Below are 14494 nucleotides of genomic sequence, written 5' to 3' on the forward strand. Positions count from 1 at the left end.
ACTGGACTGTCAGGGAATTCCCTGTGATCAAGAGTCTCAAAAAAGAAATAGAAAAGTAAACATTTAGATCAATATTTCCAACTTTTGGAATATACTTTCAGGAAATAATCATTCATGGAAAAGAATTACATACATGAATTCCACTGAATCGTTAACCATAGTAATGAAAAAATTGAAAACAACTTAAATGTTCAATGATTACATTATGGTGCATCTTATATACCTCCACTCAATAACATATTTTTGAAGAGTTTTTAGAATGTGGAAAAGCTAGTATGTTAAATGAAAAAAAGTCAGGAAAAAATTTAATGCTAACCTTAATGACTTCTACATTGCATACCGTTATACATTTACTGTGCAAGTGCAACTAAAAAAATCGTTCTACAACGTTGACAGTATTTAGTGCTGGACATCGGGCTTTTAATTTTCCTAAACTGTCTTCAATTACCTTGTACTACTGGAATATCTGAATTCCAGAACCTTCCCTCCAACACGAGGACAAAGATAAAAAATCCAGAAATGCATTAGCTGAGAAGAAACAGTGACACAAAACAGTGGCCTAGTTTTATTTTCTGCAGTAATACACATTGAAGCATCCCACTCCTCGAGCCGCAGGGAAACAAAACAAGTGAACCAAGAGATACCAAGGGCCAGTACTGGCAAAAAATTAAACCCAAATAACAAAGTGGTGATTACTCAAGTTTGAATTCCCTAAGCCTTGCCTAGTAGGGGACACAAGGTTAGGCCTCAGCCCCCTTTCCTTCGCGTAGCCTTTAGGGAGGCGAGGGCCCAAGGTGCTGAATATTCCGAATCACCAGGGAAAGCTGATCGAGGAAGGAGCTGATGGAAATCTGGAAGAGATCAAGGTCTTCAGCAGTCCACGTACTACAAGTGAGGGGAAAGGAAAATCAGGTTAAAGGGGAGATCACTCATGTAGGTCCAGGGCACCAGCCCCCAGGCCCCTCCGTATACCAAGCCCGTCAGTGCCCCCATCGCAGCACTCTTAAGACAGAGATCAGATCCCAGCACCTGCCACCGACCCCACCCCACCCCACCCCCGCCCACGGCAGACTCTTCTAGAACTCACATATCTAGGGCATTGCCATTCACTCTATATTCCTTCCAAATCACGCCTTGGTCACGCTGGGCATCTGGGGTCAGAGCTCTGACGAGGCTGCGCCCCTTCTGCCCAAGGACGCCCAGGGCGCCTGCGCACACACCCCTGAGGTCGCCTCCCGGCACCGGATTGGCTGCCGCCCTGACCCCCACGGGCCGCCCCGGAGACCCCGTTGGGCTGCACAGGCTCGGTTCTGCCGTGAAGCCCCGCTCCTTTCACGCGCCCCAGATGCGCCTGCGCAGACTGGCCCCCCTTGGCCGGGCCTGGGCGGCGTGGAGCGGGTGCCAAGTGCCCACGGAGTCACCACCGAGACAGGAATGACGCCTTTCCACTCCCAAGGCCTCGAACCGTCTCCCAAACCATCTGCCCCAGGCAATAAGGGCCACCCACCCACCCCCATAGCCCCCCGACCCTCCCCCCGGTAAAGCCCAGAGTAAACCACAAACAGCAGGGGAAGCGTAGGACCCTCCAAGCAGCGGGGTCTCCGCTGAGTGGGGAGGTCAGGGCTGGTGGGTGTCTCCACTGACCCCATCATGGAGGCGCCACCCGCATGACCTCGTCCAGACCCTATTACCTCCCAAAGGCCCGCCTCCAAAGTCCATCCCATGGGGGGGTTAGGGCTTCCATGGGTGAACCGGGGGAGGGGAGGGGGAGGGGCAGGGACTGGACGCTCCGGCCATAGGCCAGCACTGCTCAGCTAACCCGGGCTAGGTTCCCGTGAGTATTCTTAGCGGGGCGCCACTGACTTACCTGACCGAACACAGAAACAGCATCTTTCCTGACGGAGAGATGATCCACCTCAGCTGTCCTGAGAGATGCGCCAGCCAAGGCCTCACAGGTCCCCCAGCTGCGGGCCGGGACGCAAACGGGGAAACGAAGATTCTGTGGGTTAACGCCAGTCAACCCCAAGCGCCCTGAGGACGCGCCTGGAATCAAAGGAGCTGTGGCGGTGACACCCGCTGTGGTGATGGATGCTAATTCTACTTTCACTCCACCTCCTCTCGGGTGCCCCTCCCCCTCCTCGTGCTCCCTGCTGTCCTTGCCAGTGGTGTGGACCCTCCTGCCCCTGGGCCGGCCCGGTCCCTCGCGTCCCAGGGCCAGGAGGTGACACGGGCCGGTCTGGCTTCCTCTCGGCTGTTTCCAGGCCACTCCTCCACCTGCTGGGCTGGTTACCATCCTTCTGCAGCCCTGCCCTCGGCCCCAGAGGCTGCCCCGAGGTGGACGCTCACTCAGTAGGCGCCCTCGCCCGGGCGGCCAGTGCTGCACTGGTGAAGCTTTAACAACGGCTCTCCAGATGCAGCAGGGGCGCTGCATCTGCTGATCTCCACGCTGTACCCACTCCCACCACAGCCGACTGACTGCAGGCCGCCAACACGACGTCACTGAGTGCCTGGCCGCAAAGACACGCTCCTGCTCGGCTGTCGCCAGCAGGTCCAAGATGGCCTAGCACACCCCCAGGGCCACACCGTGCGTCCCAGCATACACGGACACTCTGCTAGTACTCACACGGAAACCGTTTCACTGTGACTCACAGGAAGAGCACCCAGAAGCAGACTTCCATCTCGCTTTGCCCCCCACATCACACGTGAGGGCAACTAGCTGGCCACGCCTGGACCTCGCCCAGGACGCTAGTTCCAAAGGGGCCGGGGAAACGCAGCTCTCATTTCTCCAGCGTGTGTGGTAGAAGAGGCCTCACCAGACCGAGGTTGGAGTACGTGGCAAGGGGCCAAGCCACGGAACCCACCAGAGTCCTCCCTCTAGCTACTCGACATCTACACCTGTGCTTTCTTTTTTAAGTATTTTTTCAGTTCGTTTGTTTATTTCTTTATTGGCTGCGTTGGGTCTTCGTTGCTGTGCGTGGGCTCAGTAGTTGTGGCTCACGGGCTGTAGCGCGCAGGCTCAGTAGTTGTGGCGCACGGGCTTAGTTGCTCCGCGGCATGTGGGACTTAGTTGCGGCGTGCAGACTCCTTAGTTGTGGCATACGAACTCCTCAGTTGCGGCATATGGGATCCAGTTCCCCGACCAGGGATGGAACTGCATTGGGAACTCGCAGTCTTACCCACTGGACCACCAGGGAAGTACCCCCAATGAGTTAGTTTTTCTTGTTGTTTTTTAATGCATTTATTTATTTATTTGGTTGTGCTGGGTCTTAGTTGTGGCTCGCGGGTTCCTTGACTGTGGCAGGCGGGCTCTGTAGTTGTGGCACGTGGGCTCCTTAGTGGTGGCAGGCAGGCTCCTTAGTTGCAGCTCACAGGCTTCTTAGTTGTGGCATGCGAACTCTTAGTTGTGGCATGCACATGGGATCTTGTTCCCTGACCAGGGATCGAACCCAGGTCCCCTGCATTGGGAGCATGGAGTCTTAACCACTGCACCATCAGGGAAGTCCCCCAATCAGTTTTATCAGTAATAAAGCTGGTATTTAGGTTGAAAAACATGTCAAGGGAGATGTGTCAAAGGCTGCAGATGGTAAACTAGACCTATTTGAAAGGAGTGGAAAAGGACAGGCGGCAGGTGTGAGTGGATGGTGTCAGTGAACTCCTTGCAGAGGAAATGATTCGCGTGGTCCAATTTGTAAAGCCACATACTTTTTTTGGGAGAAAGCAGAGAGTACAGAAGTGATTACAATTCACACCAGACTAACATATAAACACGAGGAAAGGAGAGCAGGCCAGCTTCTCTGAATAATGGGCAGTAGGGAGCCGGACTAGGGAGGCCGAGCCGTGGTCTTGTACAAAAGCCAGGTGGGAATTAACGCCTCACAGTCACTTACGGAAGACTCAATGAGCTCTCTGTCCCACGTTTCCCTGTGGGAGTTGCAAAGCGGGAGCCGTGAGCAGACATTCTCATAGTTTTTTAGTTTTAGGTTTAGCAAATAGGTTTTAATCATCATCACTGGGGGAAAAAAAACCATCAGTGCAGAATTGGACTCACGTGGGTAGGTAGTGAGTAGGCGTGGACACTGGTTGGACATGTGCGGGAAAAGCCCAGAGAATGTACTGAGCAAGGGTCTAGCTTGTTGGCTTCTGCTGTCGTCCATATCACAAGAGGAAACTCATGAATTAACCAGCCCCACCTGAGGGTCTGAAACAAGGGCAGAAGGAGGGTCAGTGGGACATCTAGGGGGCTCTGACTCCCGCCTCTGCGAAAAATACCTGATGGACATCCTCATACATACCCACTAAGGGGACCAGTGGCAAGTTCCCAGGAGCAGAATTGCTGGGCTTTAGGGATGGGCAGACGTCACTGGATTCAGTCATGCCACGCTGCTCTCTGCTATGGCTGTACCCGTCTCCACTCCTACTATATCCTTGTGACCTTTGGGGATTTCCTTTTCTGTAACTAGCCTATTCATATCGTTCGGCCATTTCCAAAAAAATTGGAATTGCTCTTATCTTCTTGATGACCAGCAGGATATGTTAAAAATATATTCTTTTTTTTAATGAATTAATTTATTTTTGGCTGTGTTGGGTCTTCGTTGCTGCGCACGGGCTTTCTCTAGTTGCGGCGAGCGGGGGCTACTCTTCATTGTGGTATGCGGGCTTCTCACTGTGGTGGTTTCTCCTGTTGCGGAGCACGGGCCCTAGGCACAAGGGCTTCAGTAGTTGTGGCTCGCGGGCTTCAGTAGTTGTGACACGCAGGCTCAGTAGTTGTGGCGCACGGGCTTAGTTGCTCTGCGGCACGTGGGATCTTCCGGACCAGGGCTCGAACCCATGTCCCCTGCATTGGCTGGCAGATTCTTAACCACTGCACCACCAGGGAAGCCCCCAAATCTCTTCTTAATACTTGAGTCTTCGCTCCTTTGTGGCATCCTTTTCCTAATATATACTCATAGTTCCTGGGCCTGGGTTTAATATTTCTGATCCTTCATCCTCATATATATCTGAGGATGTCAGATAACACCCAGTAACTGATACTGTGGGGCACCTTGGAAAGATTGAATATGGAATTATTTCTGTCCACTGTGGGAGGAGAAGGAGACAAAGCTGTAGATGCTGTGTTAACAGGATGTCCAGTATCACATGCAATAGATGTATGTTTCTTTTCAAATGTATTGCAAATTGTTTGCCAAAAAGAATTACATCAATTCACACTGTCACCAATATAGTCTACCCATTGACTACAATCTAGTCAGCACTGGCTGTTCATTTTAGTACATCTAATTTACTAGTTATAAAATGGTATTCACTTGCTATTTTAATTATCATTTTATAAGTAAATTGTGGGATTGAATATTTTGCCATATGTACTACTTTTCTTTCCTCTGCTAACAAATTTTCTATTTGTTTGCTTTCCTAATTTTTGTCTATGTGTAATCTTGCTTTGTGATGGAAATCTTCAAACGTTAAATTTTTGTGTGTAAAAGAAAAAAATCCTGGGTCTTCCAATCCATGAACATGATACATTTCTCCATTAATATAGGTTTTAAGTTCTCTTGTTAATAGGTTTTAGTTTTCACTGTAAATGTTTTGCACGTGTTTTATTAAATGCATCACTAAGTATTTCATGTTTTAGGATACTATTATAAATTATAGTGACTTTTAAATTTCACGTTTCTTTCTTTGTAGATTGCTTAGGATTTTCTACAGACACAAACATGTCATCTCTGAATAAAGATAATTCTATTTTTCCAATCTGTATAACTTTTATTTTTCTTTCTTGTCTAGTGCACTGCCTAGGATTTCCAGGACAATACTTAAAAGTGGTGAACATCCATGCCTTACTCTCAAGTTCAGGGGTGGGGAAGTATATTTTCCTCCATTATCATTTTAGCTGTAGGATTTTTGTAGATTGCCTTTATCAGATTAAGAAAGTTTCTTTCTAGTCCTAGTTTTCTGAGCGTTTTTATCATAGTGGTTGTTGAATGTTGTCAAATGCTTTTTCTGCATCTATTGAAATGATCACATGGTTTTTCTCCTTTATTTTGTTAATACGATGAATAACTCTTGATTGATTTTTCAATGCAAAACCAGTCTTTCATTCTTTGGATAAATCTCACTTGGTCGTAATGTATCGTCCTCTTTATACATTGCTGGATTAAACTTGCTCATATTTAACTAAGTTTTTTGTGTGTAAGTTACTGAAGGATATTGGTCTATGGTTTTCTTTTCGTGCAATGTCTTCATCTGGTTTGGGTATTTTGTAATGCTGGCCTCATAAAATGATTTGAGAAGTGTTTCCCCTCCTCTACTTTCTGAAAGAGTTTGTATAGGATTGGTAATATTTCTTCTCTAAGTATTTCATAGTATTCACTAGTAAAGTCATACGGGCCTGGAGTTTTCTGTTCCATTTCTTTCATAGATTTAGGGATATTCAGGTTTTCCACTTCTTCTTGAGTTAGTTTTGGTGATTTGTGTCATTCAAGGAATTTGTCCATCTCATCTAAATTGGCAAATTTATTCACAAACATTTTCCCTAACATTCCCTGGTTACAGTTTTTTATCAGTTTTATTAGTATTTTTAAAAGCTTTCTGTTTCATGGATTTTTCTCTATCATTTATTTGCTCATTTTACATTTTATTCATATCTGCTCTTATCTTCATTATTTCTTTCCTACTGCTTATTTAGGTGAAATTAATCAAAATTTGCTCTTCTATGTCTGATTTTCTGCAATATCGTTCTGTTACTTAAGATAAGTTTCCTCTTGATTGCTACTTTACTTCTTTCTTTTCTGTGAGTTTTGTTTCATACATTTTGAAGCTTTGTTATTATGACTTCTTCATGAAATAACCCCTTTATCATTAGCAAATGTCCTCCATCCCATCATATTCCTTATCGTAAGGTCTACTCTGCCTGCTATTAATAGAGCTACTCAAACTCTCTTATTATTCGAGTTTGCACGGTATGTCTTCATCCATCGTTTTACTGTTACCAGACCTATATCTTTATGTTTAAAGTGGGTTTCTTATGCTTAGCATATGTTTTGTTTTGCCTTTTTATCCACTTTGACACTCTCTGCTTTTTAACTGAAGCATTTTCTTAACTGAAGACCATTTACCATTAATGTAATTAGTGATATGGCTCAGTTTAAATGTACCATCCTGTACTTTATTTTCTGTTTGTCCCATGTGTTCTATGTTCCTCGTTCTATCTTTTCATGACTTCTTTTAGGTTGAATAATTTTTAGAATTCCATTTTATCCTCACTATATCTTCTTTTAGAGCTAGGGTTTCTGATACGCATTTTACCTTATTATTGACTACCTTCAACTGGTTTAAAATCATTCCACGTATCATGTAAGAACATTACAACAATATACTTCCAATTACCCACTCATGTCCTTTGTACTATTGTTGTCATACATTTCATGTCTACATTGGTTATAAACCGCACACTATGCTGTTAATATTTTTGCTTAAACAGTTTACTATGATTGAAAGAGATATTAAAATGAGAAAAATTTATATTTACCTACATATTTTCCATTTCTGGAACTCGTCATTCATTCACGTAGATCCAAATTCCCATCTGGTGTCATCCTTCCTTGAGGAGAACTCTCTTTAACATTTCTTGTAGTGCAGGTTTTCTGCTGACAATAATTCAGCTTTTATATGTCTGAAAGAAGTCTTTAATTTGCTTTCTTCTCTATTGTGGCAAAATTGACACACCATAAAATAAACCATTTTAAAGTAAACAATTTAGTGGCATTTAGTACATTCACATGTAAAAGGATTGCCAAGTACTGAGAAGAAGAGCAGCTGGAGAAGTTAGCCTTGGATAGAAGGGCAGAGCCCTCTTCCGCCAAGGCAGGAAATAGGCAAGGATGCTTGCTGCTGTAGGTAGGTCTGAAGATGTGACATGGGACAAGATGCTGACGAACGAAACTCTTGTCTGATGATCAGAGAGGAAAGGAGAGGGCATATCACAGAGGGTCTGCTAGCCCATGAGGAGGACTTTGGCTTTGACTCTGAGTGAGATGGGAGGCACTGAAAGGTTCAGCGCAAGAGAAGGAGAGACCTGATCTTGATCTCATCACTGGTCCTGAGTAGGGGTTCTGTTGGGTTGGTGATGGGACAATTTCAGGTAATTACAAGGCGCAGGGCCACTTACTCAGGTAGAAGTTTCTGAGGGACTGACTTTGATATTCTCATAGGATGTGCGTGCACTGTGACTTCAAGGTCTGTGCACCTCCTCTTGGTGTGAGGGCTGGTGGGGTTTCCATTCTCCTGGCCTCTACTTTACCGCTGGTCTCCTGAGCCTAATTTCATTCTTCCAATTCTGAGTTTTTTTTTTTTTTCCTTTTTGTGGTATGCGGGCCTCTCACTGTTGTGGCCTCTCCCGTTGCGGAGCACAGGCTCCGGATGCGCAGGCCCAGCGGCCATGGCTCACGGGCCCAGCCGCTCTGCGGCATATGGGATCCTTCCAGACCGGGGCACGAACCCGTATCCCCTGCATCGGCAGGCGGACTCTCAACCACTGCGCCACCAGGGAGGCCCCAATTCTGAGTTTTATTCCCTTAAGCCTGAAACCTGCCTTCTTTGTCTCTGTCCCTCACCACCACTCCCTTTTGTAAATTGAAACTCCAAACTTAAAACCCTCATCTGACTCTGAGCTGGACTCTACAGGTGCAAGTTTCTGGGCGTGGTTTCATGCAGCTGGGGAATGGGACACAGGAGTTGAGGCATTTGCCCTTCACCGTCTTTCTGCTGGTCTACACAGTGGCCGTGGCTGGGAACTTCTGACTCCACACTCCCATGTATTTCTTCCTGGCCAACCTCTCGCTGCTGGATACTGCCTATATCTCCAACACGGTGCCTCAGGTTCTAGTTCATCTGCTGGCACCAGTGCGGGTCATGCCTTGTCATGCTTGTCTTACCCAGATATTCTTTCTCTACTTCCTGGCTCCCTGGGAGTGCTTCCTGCTCACAGCCATGGCCTATGACCACTACACAGCCATCTGCCAGCCACTGCACTACCTAGTCCTCGTGGGCCAAAGGACTCGGACAGGACTGGCTTCAATCTCCTGCCTGCTTGCTTTGGCCAATGCACTCACCCACACCATTCTTGCAGCTCTACTCAAGCGCTGTGGACCCCGCCTTATCACCCACTTCTTTTGTGACCTCCCTCCACTGCTCAGACTCTCTTGCTCCACCACGTGGGCCAATGAACTTGCCCTGTTCTTCAGTTTTCTGGTGGCTCTTGCACCTTGTGCCCTGGTTGTGATCTCCTATATACATGTTGTCGCTGCGGTTTTCAGGATTCACTCTGCCGAGGGCCGAAGCAAAGCCTTTTCTGCCCGTGGCGCTCACATCACCATGGTCTGCATTTTCTACATCACTCCAGTCCTCTGCTGCATCCTTCCCAGCTCTGCACACTCTGGCTTGAGAGACCGGGTTCTTTCTGTGCTGTATGTGGTCCTCGCTCCTATGCTCAACCCCATCGTCTACGGCATATGCGAAACAAGGCCACACTCCTCCACAGTGCGGCTGGCACATACCTGATGCTTTGGGAGTGAATCCAACTACATAGGATTCTGAAATTTAGTGTAGATGGTCCATTTGGTGAATCTTATTTTGTGTGCCAGGCTTTCCTCCATTCCAGCAAAGATCAAATATTTCTGTTGCATTTTTTTATTCTAAAACATTGTTTTTTTGTATTTATAGAAATAAAACATGGTCATCGGATAAGTTGTGCAGTTACAGAAGCTCATAAAATGACAAAAAAAAATACCCTTCACAATCTCACCACCTACAGAGAACCACTGTGAACATTTTCATGGTTTCCTTCAGGTTTCTTTTTGAACTACCAATGTATGTGCATGTGCATTTAAAGCAGGGAAACAAAACTGGAATCACTGTGTATTTACAGTTCTGGACGCTTAGAGATTTTTTATTTTTTTCAACTACAATATATGCTTATTATAAAATCATTTAGGTAGACATTTCTCCAAAGAAGACATGCAGATGGCCAACAGGCCCATGAAAAGATGCTCAATATCGCTAATTACTAGAGAAATGCAAATCAAAACTACAATGAGGTATCACCTCACACCAGTCAGAATGGCCATCATTAAAAAGTCTACAAATAATAGGGACTTCCCCAGTGGCGCAGTGGTTGAGAATCCACCTGCCAATGCAGGGGACACAGGTTCAATCACTGGTCTGGAAAGATCCCACATGCCACAGAGCAACCAAGCCCGTGAACCACAACTACTGAGCCCGCGTGCCACAACTACTGAAGCCTGTGCGCCTAAAGCCCGTGCTCCACAACAAGAGAAGCCACCGCAATGAGACGCCCGCGCACCACAATGAAGAGTAGCCCCCAACAGCCGCAACTAGAGAAAGCCCACGCACAGCCATGGAGACCCAACGCAGCAAAAAATAAAAACAAAGTCTACAAATAATAAATGCTGGAGAGGGTGTGGAGAAAAAGGAACCCTCCTACACTGTTGGTGGGAATGTAAATTGGTGCAGCCACTATGGAGAACAGTATGGAGGTTCCTTAAAAAACTAAAAATCGAACTACCATATGATCCAGCAATCCCACTCCTGGGCATATATCCAGGCAAAACTATGATTCAAAAAGATACATGCACCCCTATGTTCAGAGCAGCACTGTTCACAGTAGCCAAGACATGGAAACAACCTAAATGTCCATTGACAGATAAACAGATAAAGAAGATGTGGTAATATATACAATGGAATATTACTCAGCCATAAAAAATGAAATAATGTCGTTTGCAGCAACATGGATGGACCTACAGATTAGCATACTAAGTAACACAGAGAAAGACAAATATCATATGATATCACTTATATGTGGAGTCTTTTAAAAAATTATATAAATGAACTTATTTACAAAACAGAAATGGACTCACAGCCATAAAAAACAAACTTATGGTTACCAAAGAGGATAGCAGAGGGAGAGGGGGAGAGATAAATTAGGAGTTTGGGATTAACATATACACACTACTATATATAAAATACATAAACAACAAGGACCTACTGTATAGCACAGGGAACTATATTCAATATCTTGTAATAACCTAGAGTGGAAAAGAACCTGAAAAAGAATATATATATATATATATATGTGTGTGTGTGTGTGTGTGTGTGTGTGTGTGTGTGTGTGTGCGCAATGGAATCACTTTGCTATACACCTGAAACGAATACAACACTGTAAATGAACTATACTTCAATTTTTTTAATGGTTAAAAAAATCTAATGAAATAAAATCATTTATGCTTTACATAAAGGTGCATTACTAGAAAGTTAAAATTTCTCATAGGGGGCTTCCCTGGTGGCACAGTGGTTGAGAGTCTGCCTGCCAATGCAGTGGACATGGGTATGAGCCCTGGTCTGGGAAGATCCCACATGCCACGGAGCAACTAAGCCCATGTGCCACAACTGCTGAGCCTGCGCTCTAGAGCCCACAAGCCACAAGTACTGAGCCCGCGCGCCTAGAGCCCATGCTCTGCAACAAGAGAAACCACCGCAATAAGCCCGTGCACTGCAACAAAGAGTGGCCCCTGCTTGTGCAACACACAGCAACGAAGACCAAACACAGCCAAAATTAAATAAATTAATTAAAAATTTTTTTCTCATAATGTCTCTGTACTAACCACTATGAGCAGTTTTATGGGTATTCTTCTAGATTTTTTCCTATGATATGCTAACCTGCATTTACAATTTTTTTTACATAAATAAGATCATATCAAGTACCAATTTGGCTGTTTATAATTCTTATTCCATGAATGCCATGTTCTTGTCATTTGTACAATTCCCTATTGGATTGTTTGTCTTTTATGTATTGATTTCCAGGAGTTTTTTAGGGCTTTTTTTTTACATTTTAAAGATATCTTCTTTAGTTGACTATTTGTATCACTGATTTTTTCCTAACTTGTTTGTCTTTTCATCTTATTTATGGTGTTTTGTTCCATAACAGAGTTTAACATTTTCGTATAATTAGATATTGATTTTATTTTTTTTGCCTTCTGCACTTTGTATCCTGCCTTTTTTACTATGTGATTTATAAAGAATTATCCCAATTGAGTCCCAATTTGATGCTCTCACGGTGTTTTCTTCCATAAATATGTTTCACATTTCTTTGTGTTCAGACATTGATTCATATTTATTCATGTATGGCTTCTGGGTTTTGTATCATGCATAATTGTCTTCCTCAATGTTTTCTCCTTTCATTTTTATGGTTTCATATTTTCTACTTAATTGTATGCTTTCATTTTTTCCCATTTCAAGTTTAATTCTTTTGGAAATTAATTTTTCTGTAAAAAGTAAAGTCTAGACCAGCTTTCTTCTGACTTGTGTAATCCAAGTAATTTCACCATTGTTCTTTATGTACTCTTTCAATTTCGGTTTCACTCTGACTTCTGACTCTTAATTTTACATTTTCTCTCCAGTCACATCTCTGGCTTGGTCCCTTAGACACAACTGCTGGCATCCTGGCTGATAAACCCTACCTTCCCGTGAGAATATGGAACTTGTTTTTTTATTTTGGACATCAATTTTGCAGACACATATCTTGGCCTTTCTCCACATAGCCTTCACCCTACTACATGGTAGAGTAATGTTCCCTCATTCCCTAACCAGGTAATATGCTGTAATTACAGAGGCCTGGATAAATATGTCATGTGGGAATGCATAGTTCTTGCAAAGTTATGAACTCAACCTGAAAACCCTCTCATCACTAAAACTAGGACTGTGTATATTTACACATGTGTGTATGCAACCCTTTTAAACAAAATATTCACAACAATATTATTTATAATAGTATAAAATAGAAAAACTCAAATGTTCAAGTATCCCCAACTCAACAGTCCTCTAATCCACTGATGCGTTAATCTCCTCTCTCTCATCCCCTTCTTGTCCTCACGTTTCTCCCTGCATTCTTGGGAAGGCAACTTAAGCTGAACCAATCAAATGTCTGTCTGTCTTCCTCTGTCTCTTTCTTCTCCCTCCCCAAGCCCAACTTTCTGTACTGAATCCTTCAGGTCACTTCTTCAGAGAGGCCATCCCAGATCACTCAACCCAAATTAGCTAGAAGAACAAATTGCAAGAATAAACAAAGATGGGGGTTAAAATTTGGTGACGCTGACATTTCAACTCAGTGGAGAAATACGGATTATTCAATAAATAGCGTTCCAACACCTGACTAACCTTTGGGGGCAAAACAAAATTAGATCAATGTCATTTTTTGCACCCAAATAAATTCCTAGTGGATTAAAATTTTAAAGTACTAGAAGACGTTATGAGTGACAAACTTTACACTTTTACAGTGGGTAAGGTTTCTATTGGACATAAACTACAGAAATCATAATGAAAAGATCGATCACTTAAATACATTTTAGAAGTTTTTTAAAACCTTCTATATAGAAAAGAACTATGACCAAAGTTAGATTGAAAATGTCCTGCTTGGTGTGCATTATGGGCAGAATTGTATCCACCTTAATTCGTATGTTGAAATCCTATTCTCTAATGTGACAGTATTTGGCGATAGGGACTTTAAAGAGGTAATTAAGGTTATATTTATCAGGTCATAAGTGTGGGTACCTAATCCAATAGGTCTGGTGTCCTTACAAGAAGAGAAACAAGACACCAAAGACCTCTCTCTCTCTCTCTCACTACACACACACACACACACACACACACACACAGGACACGTGAGGACACAGCGAGAAGGTGTCTGTCTATAAATCAAGGAGGAAGCCTCATCAGAAACCAACCTGCTGGCACCTTGATCTTGGACTTCAAGTCTCCAGAACTATGAGAAAACAAATTTCTGCTTTTTAAGCCACCTAGTCTGTGGTATTTTATTATGGCAGGCGAAGCTGACAAATAGAGGGTAGGACGTAAGAAAATGGACACTTTCATACACAATTCGTTGGAGTTAAATTGATGCAAACTTTTTGGAGGGCAACTTGGTAATACATATTAAACACTTTAAAAAGAGATTACTCTTTGACCCAACAACCCTCCTTCTAAAATCCTATTGTACATAATGTGTTACACAAAAACAAATGTACCAGGGTATTAATTTCGGCATGGTTTATAATACTGAAAAATTATAAATAGCCTAAAGGCCTATGTACAAGAGATTGGTTAAAATAACTATGGTATACACATTCTGTGGAACATTATACAGCTATTAACAATAATGTGGAAGGCACAGGCTTCTCCATATCCACTATATGGCCCACTTCTTGGCCAATTTTGGGTGCCCTGTCTGGAAAGGGATGGTCCTTCTCCTTGTCCCTTTCCTCCAGCTGCCCCTTGCAGTCCCTCCCCTCCTTTGACTCATTTGTCTCCTTTTCTACCACAATATGAGTTGATCAGCCAGGAGCTAATCCCGTAACAAGAAAAGAGGCCAATTTCTCCCTTGAAGTAATAAAGGAGGTCCAAGTCCTCAGACCACAGTAGTTAAATA

At 43.9% G+C, this 14494-nt stretch overlaps 1 protein-coding gene across 1 annotated transcript; it reads left to right on the forward strand.

Moving 5' to 3' along the window:
* Positions 1-8802: 8802 nt before the first annotated feature.
* Positions 8803-9555, forward strand: LOC132482612 (olfactory receptor 3A1-like; the record flags this gene model as incomplete). Its single annotated transcript, XM_060087922.1, has 1 exon — positions 8803-9555. A coding segment is annotated over one exon (753 nt), but the record flags the coding sequence as incomplete, so codon positions are not given.
* Positions 9556-14494: the final 4939 nt, after the last annotated feature.

Source organism: Mesoplodon densirostris, chromosome X (assembly GCF_025265405.1).
Source record: "Mesoplodon densirostris isolate mMesDen1 chromosome X, mMesDen1 primary haplotype, whole genome shotgun sequence".
NCBI lineage: Eukaryota > Metazoa > Chordata > Mammalia > Artiodactyla > Ziphiidae > Mesoplodon > Mesoplodon densirostris.